The sequence below is a fragment of the Etheostoma spectabile genome, chromosome 22 (genome assembly GCF_008692095.1).
Source record: "Etheostoma spectabile isolate EspeVRDwgs_2016 chromosome 22, UIUC_Espe_1.0, whole genome shotgun sequence".
Classification (NCBI taxonomy): Eukaryota; Metazoa; Chordata; class Actinopteri; order Perciformes; family Percidae; genus Etheostoma; species Etheostoma spectabile.
In genome coordinates this window covers 8,092,077-8,107,454 of record NC_045754.1, presented here as the reverse complement: position 1 = coordinate 8,107,454, position 15,378 = coordinate 8,092,077, and the positions used below count along the sequence as shown (strand labels likewise).

Here is a 15,378-nt window from a genome sequence, read left to right as displayed (position 1 = left end):
CTCCCATCAGTCTATTACTATTTAGTCTATAATAGACAAAACATCTGCACTGACTTGAGACACGATGTGTTTATTAACATTTAACTGAGCCAACTGCTTTTGTTGCCTTAACAACAGATCTAATAGAGAGTAGGTGTGTTGAAATTAATCATTGCATGGGGATGCGGGCGTGGATGATTCTGCATCGATGCAATGACAGACCATAATCGATTATTGCCTACTGATGTTGCTGGTTGATTTTTTTCGGTCCCTGCTTTTTGTCTTTGGTCTGTTGTGTTCAGACTCTACCACACTCAGGAAGTGTCTTCTAAGAGCATATATAATAAAAAAGGGGAATCTATACTTCTTGAATTTGTCGATGAAAACCATGTCTAGCAAAATACAATATTGATTAGGAGACCAATCGTGATATCAAATTGTTCACAAGATCAACGTAATCGAATTGAAAAGTGAGACCAGTGAAGATTCACACCCATAATAGAGAGGAACATTTCATCTTAATCCATAGAAAGCTCCTGTGCTCTGCATGCTTTACTTTAGCCTCTGTCATAGAAGCGTTTAGGCAATGCAGCATCCTCAAAACTCAAGGCACCAACTCTGCTTAAAGTGCTCATATTATGCTCCTTTTCAGGTTCATAATTGTATTGAGAGGTTCTACCAGAATAGGTTTATGTGGCTTAATTTTTGTACAACACCATATATTTGTTGTGCTGCAAATTGCTGCAGCTCCTCTTTTCACCCTGTGTGGTGAGCTTTCTGTTTTAGTTGCCGAGCATCACACTTCTGTATCATCTCTGTTGGGAGCTGCACACGCGCATTAAGTACTGCTAGCCAGTCAGTTGCAGAGCATGAGGGCGTGCCACGCTAGTAGCTAGGCGAGAATTATAACAAAGTGAAGTGCGTTTGTCAAAGAAGTAAAGGCTGGACTACAATAGAGCTGTTTGGAGCGGTTTGTGAACAGTGTTTTCTGTTGGAGATAGTAAGTCCTTATGAGGTAGACGTTGGGCTTTGTAAACCTATAACGTACACAATAAAGATATATAAGACAATAAAGGAATGGTGGAAAGCCAAAAAGCTTAATATGAGCACTTAAGATGTTTGAACATTAGGCTAGGTCCACACAGTATCACCTCTGTTCATCGCCTGGACCAACTTAAACTGCTACAGGTCAGAGGCATGTGCAAGATTGTAATTGAATCTGACAGGACCTTAAAGAACCTGAAAAGCACCTGATAACAAGAGCCTCATAAACTGAACCTTCAGCCAGGCAATCAAAACACCAATAAAATACTTACGTGACTTAATCTAGGTAGAGATTTTAGTGATTACAGTATTTGGTCAAGGACAACCATGCTTGCTCTTGATTTTTAGCCAGACTCAGTAGAAAACATGTGCCGGGAGAGAAAAGTTCCTACAAATGAGAACATTCTTGGGATAATGAAACAAACTTGACAATGGGACTAGAGTTGAATGCAATTGCCTGATCAATGTACAATTTTAAATAACTTTGTCTCTGACATGGTTTCTGGTCACATTTCCTAAAATTAGTGTCTGTGCCAAGTTTCTATTCTTTCTATTTCTATTAGGTGTGTTCTGACATTTGAGTGTGCATTTTTTTCACATCTTGAATTAGTCCTTCAGCTCAGGCACTCATTTTTTACTACTTTTTAGGTCCACTCATACTTGCCGTTTCATTTCTGTGTGCTGTTCTCAATTGAACGTGCAATAAAAAAAATGTGATTGCAATACTGTGAATACATTTTAATATGTATTCTCTTTAATTATATGTATTATTGTGTGTTTATCTGTGTCTTCTACTTTTCCCTCTTGTCCCTTTGCTGCTGCAACAGTGCACTCCCATTGATTAACCCCCATTGTGGGATTAATAAAAAGGTTTTGAAGCTTGAATTAGCTATTTCAAACCTGATGCTCCGCAAACTCAAATAATTCATCTGTATGTTGTACTAAATGTAAATACTGTTTAGACAATGTTTATGGTTTTATAGAGCCATAAATATGTTTCAGTTGGCCATGGGTCTCTGACCTTTTCTGTATTGGTTATTTAATATGCGCAAAGACTCGAGAGAAGGTGTTGACACTATGCAAGTTTCTATACCATCCTTGGAAATAGGTAACACTTTTACTTTGACCATTTCATGAATAATTTAGTGATGTTTTTATGGGAAGAAATGGTGGAGCAATAACCAACTTCTCTTTGGAGAGACTCAAAACCGGAAATTACACAATTTGACAGAATAAGCTATTTCACATTCCCCACACTGTTGAGTTTCTTTAACTGTCTATGGGTTTAACATGGGTGAAAACCCGACTGGGCACGTACCTGTTTGTATGCGCTGTCAGTTTGGGTGGTTAGTTTTGCTGAGCAAGTCGAACTTGACCGCGTTGTCTTGCTGCTTTTCTGTTTGGTCATCTCTCTCAGAAAGATGCTTGAGGTCCTGAAATCCTGTTCGCAATCGTTATAAATCGATTATTGACACACACGGGAAGCGAAATTCGTCTTCTTTGACAAGCTAACGCTAACGTTAGCAGTTTGCTAGTTAGCTAGCCGTCTTGTTTTGGGAACCGCACTCAACGTTAGATCAATTATTATATGTACCAAAGGTTTATTGGCTCATGACACTATCTCCCTGTAGATGTGCACCGAGGTGTTTAATCTTTAAGTTGTCTTTAAAAGACGAATTTGAACGTGTGCTGTTGAATATAGCTAGCTAATCCAAATCGTTCATATTGACCGCAGTTAACGTTTCGAACTTCTCTAACGAAAGACAACTACGAGCAGCCCTAGGCAAACAGCCAATCAGTTTGCAGCTTGACAAAACGCAATCAGCTTTGAGCATGCGTATTGTTGTTTTCCCACTCACTTGAGCGAGCATAGGAAAACAAAACGCGATTTTAAAACGATTGTATTATAGCCACTATTTATTAGCCACATTATTCTACGAGCAGCAACCTAGTTTTTTTGTCATGCATTAATCCAGAAATATATAAATTTCTGAATTACTCAGTAGCAAGTCAGTAGCCTACCAGTGGTTGAAATAAGGTGTTGCTATTTTAATACCAAAAATAGTCGAATGTTTTCTATAAAAAATAATGTACGGTAATACATAAAAAAAACATCTGTTTCATTTTAATAAACTATTTAATGTTATCAAGTAATCTCACTTTGCATCCCTCCACAATAAAATGAGCGTGAGAACTGTTACACAATAAATTACGCATATATTTCTTACGTATTTAGAGTATAACTATTACTTGTTCAAATGCATTTAGATTATAAAATGGTTAGGATTTAGGGAAAAGAAAACTGATACTGAACACTGATAGTTCTGAATAAGTATGCTGAATTGACATTTATGAACTTGTGTGTTGTCCTCTGACCTCCGTGGCATTTACTGTATTGTCCTGCAAGGCAAATTCCAGCCATCTGGTAGCCTACTGCGGGCAAGTCCAAGCAAATGTTAAGATGTACTGTATTTGCAACTATTCTCTGGCCCCGTTCTACTGCAACACATTATTTCATCCCATTCCCTGTACATTATGATAATAATAAGAGAGATTCAGATTACACATCTGATGTTCAAAGTGCTGTGGAATTAGACTGCTGTCATTTGAAAGACAAACAAACAACATCTCTTTCAGGACATCGCACACATCAGCATACACTACAGCAGTGGAAGATGTATGGGAAGATAATTGTACAAAGAAATTGCAGTTATTTATGTTTCAAAGGCACCAGTTCAAACACTCCTCACCCCCCCCCTCCAAAAAAACCCCTCCTGCTGTTATTGCTGCTGCTGCTGTTGTTGTTCCTGCTGTTTGTGTTGCAGCTGCTCCTCCGTTGCTGTTAGTTTTCACTCGCAGCTTGTTCCTCCACCTTTGCGGTCTTCATCAGCGACCGATCTCATAGCCAGTAGTTAATTTACAGATTAGAACAAAAAGAGCAGATGTGAAAAATTACCTCTTCTCTTGGGTGGGTTTCCACTGTGATGCTAGAAAAAGTGTTGATAAATAATGAAGGGACTGCAGAGCATGCAGTCAATCTCGAATACAGTCCACAATACAAACTTCTAATACTTATTAAAAAAGAATACTGCATGTTCAACCGCCAATGTAAAATGAGAGAGCAGCTTGAAGATCCCATCTAACTGCTGATGCATTACTGGCCTCTAGTGGTGGACAGTAATATGAGAGTAAGACATGGAGTAAACAGTAATAATGCTGAAATAGAGGCTCTCAGACAAGATGGTGATGTTCAATGTAAGTGCATTACATGACATCAGGGCCAGTGTTTATAAAGTCACTTCAACATTGACTTCACTATGTGCTAAAGACTGGTGCTTCCAATGCGGGGAATCACCCCGGCAGAATTCCACTCTATTCCATCAGATAATTACACATTAGAGTCACATGAGATGGGAGGAGAGATAACTTAATTGATCGGGAATCCAGTCAAAATAACCATCGGTCTCAGAACAGTTTCATTATACAGAAGAGTTCAAAATTGGGTAAAATTAAACCAAAACAAACATCTGGATGTGGGTCTACATACTGAATGGTTCATATCTAATGTAAGATTAAATACTAACACATATAGCTAGGTATACAAAAGTGTAACATTTGCAGCCATTTCCCACCTCACCCCAGTAGTTTTGATCATAAAAAAAAAATCACAGAAGAGTAATCAAATGTAACCGGGAGGTCACTGAAATTGAAATTGAAATGATTTTCTTTGGTTAAAAAAGTGCAGCCAATGAAACACACCCAGTATGCAAATTGAAAGACAATCAGTAGTGATTACAGCACAGTAACTTTTTATTTTTGACATACAGTAATTGGCTGGGATAAACTCCTCTCACATTTGGATATTGTCATTTCTTCTGTATCGGAGCGTCGTCCCTCACCACTTGGAATATTTCAATTTCCTTGATGATCCTATCAGCAATAACCTTGTTGTTTGCTGAAACCATCCTTCGAGACATCAAATCAAATGGCCCCCCTAAATTGCCAAACAAAGCCTTTATTAAGAGGAAACAAGCCCTGCTTTCAGTACTAATCAACTCCTTAATTTATTTAGGTTTGCAAGACTTTTGCACTCAGGTTAATGCTGCATAATCACTTGATGTCCTGTGATCAGATTTGAAAGCATACACACCATCAACATCCAGTAGTAGCCCGCCAGCTTCTTTGACTATAACCGCTCCAGCAGCAATGTCCCAACAATGGATCCCAATCTCAAAGAAGGCCTCCGATGCCCCCGACGCCACCAGACACATGTTAGTGGCAGCTGTCCCGGACCCACGGAGCCTGTCGGGACACAGCAGTCAGAGATGAATGATTACAAGTAGGCAACACTACACAAAGGCAGCAAACAGTAACTATAGATGGAGGGAAGTGGAGAAAAAAGGATTTGAAATGTGCAGGCTGGACAGAAAAGGGAGCATATGTTCCCAGGGTTCAATGTTTCCCTGCTCAATAACCTCCTAATATGACATATTAAATGTCCATGGACTATATTTCTATAGCGCTTTTTTAGTCTCAATGACTACTCCAACAGAGTACAGGAACCATTCACACACATTCACACACTGTGGCCGAGGCTGTAACACAAGGTGCCACCTGCTCAATAGATAAACACTCACACACATTTACACACCGATGGAGCAGCATTGGGGGCAATTCGGGGTACAGTGTCTTGGCCTATGGACACTTTGACATGGAACTATAGGGCCAGGGATCAAACCACAAAGCTTCCAACCACCAGAGCCACAGTCACTTTCAATGGGTTTTATTCAATTCAAATGTTCAATGCATGTTTCCCTTGGTCAATATATGTTGAAATCACCCACCTACAGCGTGTAGCCGGTTATGTTTTACTCCTTAAAACTTACATCTTCAAGTGTGTGGGCAAGACAGTTTTCTTGACTTTAGACATTGGTAACGCCACAGAAGCTGACCAGATTTTTACCACTAAAACGGCATTTGAAACATCCCTATTCCTTTGCTCTTTTGCGATTTGAACTGTGAAGCTAGCCATTACCAAATGCTTATAACTTTAATTCATTTCAAGAGACATATGACCCGGGGCACATACGGATTTAGCTTTCTAGTTGTCTGTTCCTCTGTAGATGAAACAACAGCTTCTAGAGCTAAGAGAGATTATTAAACTAGAGTGCAGGTACTCTGGTTTGGATTTGTTTGTCACAACAGTTGTAAAAACTGCTGTTTAAAAGAAATGAAACATTTTCAAGGCATGATTAATTTTCAACATGGTAAAACAAATGCCAAAATGTCAGATCTGGGACAAAAACAATTTGGTTACTCTATTTTGGCTTTATAGGCCAGCACACAGCGTAATAACGAGTCAATGTATGCATGTCGAGACCACTCACCCATGCACTGGGATGCAGAGGATCTTCTGCATGGTTGAGAAGATCTTGGTTACCTTTTCTATGCTCCTGTCAGTTCCATGCTCAGAGATGATAATGGACTTATTGATGTCTGCAATGACAGCATGCCAAAATGGGTTATTATTATGAATAAGTATAGGTGTGAGAAGGACTATAAAAGGTGCACGCACACGAGCACGCACACAGTTCCAGTCGAAAGTCCTCCAGATTGAATGTGTGCAACCTTTTTGATCTAGAGGATTCTGCTTGAATGCTTTATTATGTCCTTAGAAAAGTAAGTAGCCTTGAGGTCCGTGATGTGAAAGTGAGGATTCTGTATGGATATGTTTCCACATACTAAAAAACAAAAGCAAGGCCATATGTATGCATATGAATATGTTACCGTTTACATCGGACACCTTAATCGGTTCATCATTGCAGAAAGCTCCCTTCCCTTTCCTTGCTTTATACATCTTGTCTTCCAAGCAGCTGTACACCACACCAAACTCCAACTGAAAACAGACATCATTATTTCAGCTTTCACATACTGTGCAAAGTGAGGATAAACTTCTTTTATTGACTTTCTTGTTGGATTTGACATACCTCTTTATTCACAGCAAAGGCAATAGACACAGCCACAAATGGGAATCTGTGAATAAGTAGCTTAAGTGCATCAGATCAGGTTGTGTGACACTTTATTCTTACCCTGTGCATCTAGGTATTTAAAAGTATTTGATAAATAGTTAAAAATATTCATTGAGGTTTTGGGAAATAAGCTTATTTGTTTTGTCCCTTCAAAATAAATATGTAAGTGGAGCAAGCTAGCCTTGGCTAGCTGTTTCAACTCTGATTCCAGTTTTCATGATAAGCTAGGCTAACTGTCTCCTGGCTGTGGCTTCATATTTAGATACTGTGAACATTTGGTGACATGCAATAAAACCTTACCTAATTTTAGGAGAAATTACATTCTTAATGTTTCTTGTAATATCACAGCTGTTGAGTTTGGCCTGTTTGGTTTGATAAGGTTAGAGTAAATCCATAAACACAATTGTCCTTAAGCAACACTGACAACTTACCCATGCACGAAGTTGGTGGTGCCGTCCACAGGGTCTATGATCCATGTAGGTTTGTCAGTTAAGATACATGGCTCCCCTTTTGCGACTGACTCTTCTCCAATAAAACTGCAGCACAGAAGAACCAGTGACAAATATCAAGATATGACACAAACGGTACAAAAATTCATATGCAGGTGTGTGTCTGTTTGTGTGAGTGAGTGAGTGAGTGAGTGAGTGAGTGAGTATCTCACCAGTGTGTGCCATTTCCAAATTGTTCTTTAAGAGACCCGATGATGATTTTCTCCACCCTTTCGTCAGTCTGAGTGACAAGGTCTACAGCACAGCTCTTTGTCTGGACCTTTGTTTCATCCTCCCCGGCATTCCTAATTACCTGAACAAATGGAATATCATTGACACATGGTTAAGGATCATGATCAGGATAAAGTAGGGCATATTTCATGTTTTGATTATCACATCATCATCAATAAATATGCAAGGAAATGTTGCAAACACCAGAGAATAAATATATTCATAGATTGCTTTTTCGTACCGCTCCAGCTACTCTTGCCACTTGAACAGCAAAGTCATATTCATTCTGCCATGGGTCGGCCATTATGTTTGTTATGGGGTGGCTTACTTAGGACAGCCTGTAAAATGAATAAAGATTGTAAAAGTGCAGAAAAGTACCTTTGCAAATGCATAAGAGTGCAATAAACTTAAATAAATAAAAAATAATTAAAAGCTATAATATACATGTGCAACAAAGAGGGGAGAGCTGCAGGAAGAGATCTCACTCTGCTTCAAATTCTGCATTTTTTTTGCATTCGACCCACTGCAGCTTTAAAGTGCTCATGGTATGCTCATTTTCAGGGTCATAATTGTATTTAGAGGTTATAGCATAATAGGTTTACGTGGTTTCATTTAAAAAAAAAAAACACCATATATTTGTTGTATTGCACATTGTTGTAGCTCCTCTTTTCACCCTGTGTTTTAAGCTCTCTGTTTGAGCTACAAAGTGAAGCATCAAACTTCTGTTCCATCTTTGTTGGGAGTTGCAGATGCACGGGAGCTACAGCAGCTTAGGACTACTACCAGGTGCCAACCACGTGTGACTTCACCCATCGGTTTATGGAGATCTGCTATGAGTCGTCGAGTTTGCCATAACGGTCGCGGCCATGGTTGCAGATGTTACAATTTTAGACGAGAGGGAGGAGTGAGGGACGAGCTGCTTACACTCTACGTTACATTACACACCTCACATCATAGCCACTCCCCTCGCCGATTTTAAAATCAATGAGACCATGATTCAAAAAAAGGATCTTTCTGTGTTGCAGAAGACATAAAACTAGCGATTATAACCATAAACTCATTATGAAAATGTTTACTGAGGTAACAAATCAAGTGAGAAGTGGGTTATTTTCTCACTAATTTCTACAGAAACCAACCTCCATTTGCAACAGCATGTGTCGCCCCCTGCTGGAATTCAGATAGAATGCAGGTTTAAGGCACTTTGCCAAACCGGATGCCTTGGCCATTAATATTTACAGTCTATGACTACTACCCAGTCAGAAGCAGAGTTTGAGGGCTAGCAACTAGGCGACCATTATAACGTGCGTTGCAAAGTGGCGCACGTTTGTCACGGAAGTAAAGGCTGGACTACAACAGAGCTGTTTGGAGCGGTTTGTGAACAGTGTTTTCTGTTGGAGATGGGAAGTCCCTTTAGGGTAGAAGACTCTAGGCTTTTTCACATTGTAAACCTATAATGTGCACATTCTTCAATTCCACCACAGGTTAGTCTAATAGAAATAAAAAATACTCACATTTAGTGTTTGATGATGCTCTGTGTTGTTGTAAAACATATACAGTACTTTACACCATATATACTGTATCTCTGATATTACAAATGACATGTGTCAGGATACCTGCCTATGTCAAAAAAAAAAAAATTAAAACCTGTTTTAAAAAAAAGTTTAAAAAGTGTTTTGGTGTTGAATTACACAATAAGCAGTTATCAGACAATTATGCGTCCCGTATGATGAGAAGCACACACCTGTACACCTTTCATGCACACACGTGTCATCCATGCACTGCTATATGAAAGAATGAAAGAAACCCTTACCTTGTCAAGACACCTGGGGCTGTCAAAGGCTGTTTCCTTTAAAAAACTTAACTCTAAATTCCCTCATTGGAGAGATGAAGCAAACTAAAAAAAAAGCTGACATGACGGAGTGGGAAAAGTACTAGCAACGCCCTCACCTGTTTCTTTAGAGCAACCTGAGGGGACAAAATAAACTACCTCTCTCTAGGAAAGCACACCTGCAACCGCATGCTGCCACATTTATCTTACATCAAGGGCATTGGTGCCGGCAAGTGGAAAAATTTGGATTTTCTTTATGATGTTGTTGTCACATATGTACATGCAACAGCTGACATGACAAGTAATTAAAAGCTACTAAACACAGTGCTGCATGGAAAATCCCACAGTGTTGATGTCAGCTCATAAATCTCATGAATCAGATTTCTTTGAGGTACAACTCTTTCATTTTTGGAGACACAGGTGTACATTACAGCTCGAGACTTAGTTTTACATGGGATCTGGCATGACAAACACTAGCTCCTATGAATTCTATATTTCCTGACAGTTTCACAGCTATTGAGCTTTCCTTTTATGTTCTTCTATTGTATTCCACTAGTGAAATTACTTAGTCTCCTATGTGAGAGAATCAGGAGCTACGGCAGGGAGCAAATATCAAATAACAAGGCTGTGATAGTGGTTAAAAGTAGCCATTTTCACAGTTCAGGTCTAGGACACCACTACCAAAGACGCAGTATATGCGCAAATGTTTCAACCCAAAAGTGACATATTTCTAACTTTCATTTTTATTCAAATGCACGGTGCACTTTAATCCTGAGAGTGTAAAATGATATTCTTTGAAATCGTCAAGCTACTTTTTTTCTTAAAATACCAAAAGTGCCTGGCTGCAAGACAGATTATTGGTAAATACTGCATGTCGAGGAAATTACATTATTTATGTAATATTCATGTATAAATACTTTATTGTATATATTTTACTTGCTTACAACCTTAAATGTGACAATAGTGGTGATCCGTGGCTCATTGTGGTGTTGTATTGTGTTGTGTGCGAAATATAATATCTCGTTCAGACTCTCGAGTGTGTTTTTGAATACACTTAATCACAGATGCACATCAACATATGCATTGGGTTTTCCCAGGGCGCGTGCAGACACATTGTTCATTAATGCCACCCCTTGCATGACTTAAGTTGAATTGTGCTGGAATACCCGTTGGGTTTGTTTGCTATTGCACTATTGAAAACAGGATGAGTCCTTAAGCAAATGTTTATAATTTTTACTGCAAGTTAGAAATCTGATATGGATTATCATGTGATAACGGCTTTGTTAAGCAACGTCAGTAAACACTGACATCCTGCTCTACGAGTTGATGGATTCACTAGACGCCCTGATTCACAAACCGTGCAGGTAAAATAAACAGACCTCTGTTGAACTTAACAGATCAGTATGTGGTATATCACAGAGCTGGTTTGTTGAAAGTTTTCATTTGACCGCGAGCAGCAGGAGAGCGGTTGTCACCCTGTTGTCCCTGTTGTGCACTAAATATAAGGCACTCTCTAGAATGTTGGGAGACAGGCTGAGGGAAGTGATAGGACACGCAAAACAAATACATCAGTCCTGCTGTCTCCCTGGCAGTTCCATTATGAATAATTTATCCAGGATGACGGATGTCAGGGATGTTTGCTTCCCTAAAATTACAGCTAAAACTGAGTCCTGCCATGATGCTGGAGTTGCTGAATGTCAATGGTGCACACTGAAAAATGAGCAGAGAGCTTCAGACATATTGTTTCCTGTCTAGAGTCCTTTATAAGTCTCTTTTGAGTTTGGCAGGTATTTGGTCATCAAGTACTGGACAAACTGAAATTTTGACCTGATGGTGATGCTAGATAAAAAGTCAGGGGATCGCCAGTTAATTCAATTAATCTTTTTGGAGAACATGGAGATAATTCACTAAAAATTAAAAATGTCAACCCGCTGTTGGGGTTAGAGGATAACTCAGGGGATCATTAAAGTCATTAGGCTTCATCCTCTGGGGACCATGAATGTCTAAACCGAAAACTATGGCAATCCTTTTAATAGTTGTTGGGATATTTTACCGTAAAACTAAAACTAAAAACCTTATGGTGACCAAAGTCAGTAGCTTTATCCTCTGAGGACCGTATCTAAAAGGTGACTACAAACTTCAGGACCAACCATAGTAATAATAATAATAGTGGTTCAGATGTTTCTAGCCAGGCAATCCCAGACTAATTTGCAAATGTGTATTAATCTGAAACCTCTCTGCTCATTTTTGATTTCCAAAGGGGTGTAATCAACGGTGCAGACCAAAAGGCTTCTGGACGCAAATGAAAAAAATCTACAGAAAATCAGCAACAAAATGACATAGCTCTGAGTGACCGTGCAGGTCGGGGCGGTGCTTGGTCCCTTTTGAAGCAGGAAAAAGAATGGGTGCCAGGTCCCAAACTTTTTTCAAATTACAGCAGTGCAGTACACTTGAAATGTGTTTCTGAAAACATTTGAGGCGAAAAATAGGCAACACAGTGACAGAATCTTCATATTTGATCTGAACGCCTAGTCAACCAGTTTGTTCTGAGTTTTGTGAGTGCGTTGCACAGTGCAGTACAGTACTTTGACTTCATGTAAGCATGACGCTCTGCTGTCTGTCACTCCTCGTCTTCACCCCAGCCCATGTGAGATAAACAATTGTGAATGGCCCTTCCAGGTTCTGGCCAGCTGGAAATCTGTCTGAAAGTGAGAAAGGGCCTGACAAATCTGCCAGATCAAATAAAACATTAACTTGCAGATGTGTCTGGTTTCCAAGCTAAGATATTTCAGTTTGAACCAAGGTTGTGGATCGCCCGACATTGATATAACCACACCGATAGCGTGGCTAAAATAAATAAAGGCTTGATAACCTGATGGCATGAAGCTAAAGGCAGAGAAGGAAGACATATTGGGGTATAGAAACAAAACTCAAACCCTAACAGAAAGCTACTGTAACATTGTTTAAACATGTCTACAGAGCCTGACTCTCAAACATCCAGGGGAACATTGTTAGGATGTAGCAGAAATACAGTGCCGCCAGCTTTCAAAGAACAATAGTTCCTACGACAACAATAGACTTCCTTACGATAACCAAGTGAAGAAACCGGAAACAAAAGATGGGAAACTGACAATATGAGCGTGTTGGTGTAAAGGTGGAGTTGACAGAGGAGGACTAGGCTTTTAGCTGACTGACTTTGAAAATCAACACTGGTGATTACGTCTGAACCCCCCTGCTGCAGACTAACATGGACCACTGATTTCTGAGGAGGGGGGTCACAGCGGTATAAGAACTGGGTTTGCTCAAATAATGTGTTTTAAAACCATTTGTTAGTCATCAGCAAACACCGGCTGAAAAAGAAAAGAAAAAAAACAGTCCGTGGAGAGCAAACCGTGGGGCTATTTCGTAGAGCACATGAGCCTGGGGGGGCAGTGGACCGCTCTGCATGGACTGACTGAAAGAGCAGGGAAAATGCAGCAGAGAATTTTACATGGCGTAATGGCTGTGAATGCTTTTATCTCTCTACTAAATCTCAATGGTAGCAGTTGGTGTTTGTTTTCCTAGTGTTTTATAGAGTGTGAGACGCCTGTTTTTTTTATTTATTTGGTTTCCTGTTTGCCACAAGAGACACTTTCTTTCTCCATATTTTCTACTTTATAGAATGTATAGGGAGAAAATAAACGTTTATCATTTTCTAGGTCAGAGCAAATAAAGGACATTTATTTAGGTTCTGAACATACGGCTGATTCAGGCCACTGTCAGGATGTCAGGAAGGTGTTTAGGAGCCTAGATGGAGATAGGTTTATCCATTCTCCGATGTATCTTTACATAATATCAGACTTCAGACGATACAGGCCGGTGTAACAGCTTTCGTTTTCTCACAGTGAAGGCAGCATGGGAGCAGTCTTGGCAGATATGATGGCTTATTCTTGTCTTTGGTTTTTATTTGTGGGTTTCAGAGAAAACAAATCAGGATACCTCCCAACACTCAAATTTAGTCCCAAAATAAAAATTCTACCCAAATGTTAGTACTCAGGTTTTACTTATGTTGCCTTGCTTAGTCTTCAGTTTTTGAGTGTAGCCAACGTGTAGATGCATGCTGACACCTGTCTCTGTAGGGTTTTATTGACATGAGTGTATCCATCTGTGGTGTGTCAGAAAGAGACGGAGATGTTTATAGTGCTCTTTATTGCATCCAAAATATACTTAATATTAAAACACCTTTAACATGTTTTCAAGAACACCATCAGTGTGTTGAAAAAAAAAAAAGTTCAACAGAACAGTAATTAAATGTACACAATGATTGGTGTAAATATTAACTAGTTAATAACTAGTGATGGCACTGACATTCCTTTACTTACTGTGTAAACAACAAATATTAAATACATATAACTAAATACAATAACCACAGATAAAACCCTACATGGAAAAGCAATACAATTGGTCAAAACCTGAACATATAGGCTACTAAAATGACTTCAATAGACCCAATCACAATTACAAAAATGTCCAACTCCTGTGTCCGGTACACAACTTAATGGCGCTGAGCAAACGGGAGCAAGGAACAACTGGATATAATCTCAATCATTTAAAATTCATACGCAAACTACACCCTGAGGAAGGCTCAAGCCTCCACGCGTTGGGGTATTTTTAATTGTCTTGCCCTATTTATTAAAAGGCCTTTTTATCACTTTTGTAACCAGCATTGAGTGTCTGGACATGATTTTCTATGACTTTCTTGGTCATAATCCTTCTTCCTTTTTGTGCATCTTAAATTCACATCTGATGCTTTCATGCCAACACTTTCAGCTTGAAGACCTAGTTTACCGGTTGGGCCACAGACTAAAGAAAATGACACCCCCGAAGGTTAGTGCGACCGGTGGTGAGTTGTCGTTGTTCGTAACGCTAGAGTCAAAGACAAAGACGTTAGCAAAGCAACACAGTACAGAAAATAAGCACAGCAAAAACATCAGATAGGCCAGACCATGTGTTCAACTATATACGGTGTATCTTTAAACATTACAGTTTGGGCTGGAAATGACAACAGAAATAAACAAGTTGGCCTACATTACATATCTCAACAATTTTAAATCAACTTCTGTTTTCCACTGTCTACTCGGATGTGACGTTTTGTGTTAGCGCAATGTCACGGTGATTCTGTCTATAGTGCTGTAAGACTGAAATTCCTTAGTCTTGTTCTGCATTGTCCACATTAAAAAAAACAGATAAGTGATGGGGGATATGACAATATGCATCGTGATCCATCATATGTATCATTTCTATTGCGTTTCTATATGTTACAAAAACAAACAAAAAACAGCGGCTGAACAGTGTAACGACAATATTTACGTCATTTGGACGGCGCTTTACGCTCGGATCCTTGCACATTATGTTGTTTTTTGCACTGAAGTTCCTACTAAAATAAGAAAATACTTTTCATTTCTCAGTATATAATTCACACAGGAGTGTACAAAAGTAGGCTTTACCATGTGGTTATTTCATATAGACTATTTTATTATTTATTGAATTACCAGAAAACATGCTTGTGACATATATCGTTATCAACATATCAAATGATCGGGATTAAAATTTGGACACATCATCCAGTCCTAATATAAAGAATAAATAATGGAATAATACCCTCATCACAAACAATTTCAATGAGTTACAACTGAATAAAAAGTCTGAATCTGTAAAAGCACACAATCACAACAATGACATGTAAAGAAAGCAGAAAGAAGGCTGAAAGTCTTAAAGGCTGACTAACAAACTTCAGTGT

General features: G+C 39.1%; 1 protein-coding gene and 1 long non-coding RNA gene across 3 annotated transcripts in view; one reads left to right on the top strand and one right to left on the bottom strand.

Moving 5' to 3' along the window:
• Nucleotides 1-4,718: 4,718 nt before the first annotated feature.
• On the bottom strand, nt 4,719-9,755 carry LOC116672167 (inositol monophosphatase 1). Of its 2 annotated transcripts, none has more exons than XM_032503820.1 (9): nt 9,283-9,381; nt 8,013-8,109; nt 7,714-7,853; nt 7,484-7,588; nt 7,011-7,056; nt 6,811-6,919; nt 6,411-6,519; nt 5,174-5,325; nt 4,719-5,017 (listed from the first exon to the last, which is right to left on the bottom strand). In XM_032503820.1, the coding sequence occupies exons 2-9, from the start codon at nt 8,073-8,075 to the stop codon at nt 4,890-4,892; spliced, it is 852 nt and encodes a 283-aa protein (XP_032359711.1). In that variant the 5' UTR covers nt 8,076-8,109; nt 9,283-9,381; the 3' UTR covers nt 4,719-4,889. The 2 variants fall into 2 exon arrangements, with proteins under 2 accessions (XP_032359711.1, XP_032359710.1); XM_032503819.1 differs by lacking the exon at nt 9,283-9,381 and adding an exon at nt 9,582-9,755 and having other exon boundaries at nt 4,720-5,017.
• The window catches only part of LOC116672169 (uncharacterized), a 23,326-nt gene continuing 16,166 nt past the window's right edge, over nt 8,219-15,378 (top strand). The window contains exon 1 of the long non-coding RNA XR_004327487.1: nt 8,219-8,307. This is a non-coding gene — a long non-coding RNA (uncharacterized LOC116672169). The remainder of the gene's footprint in view (nt 8,308-15,378) is intronic.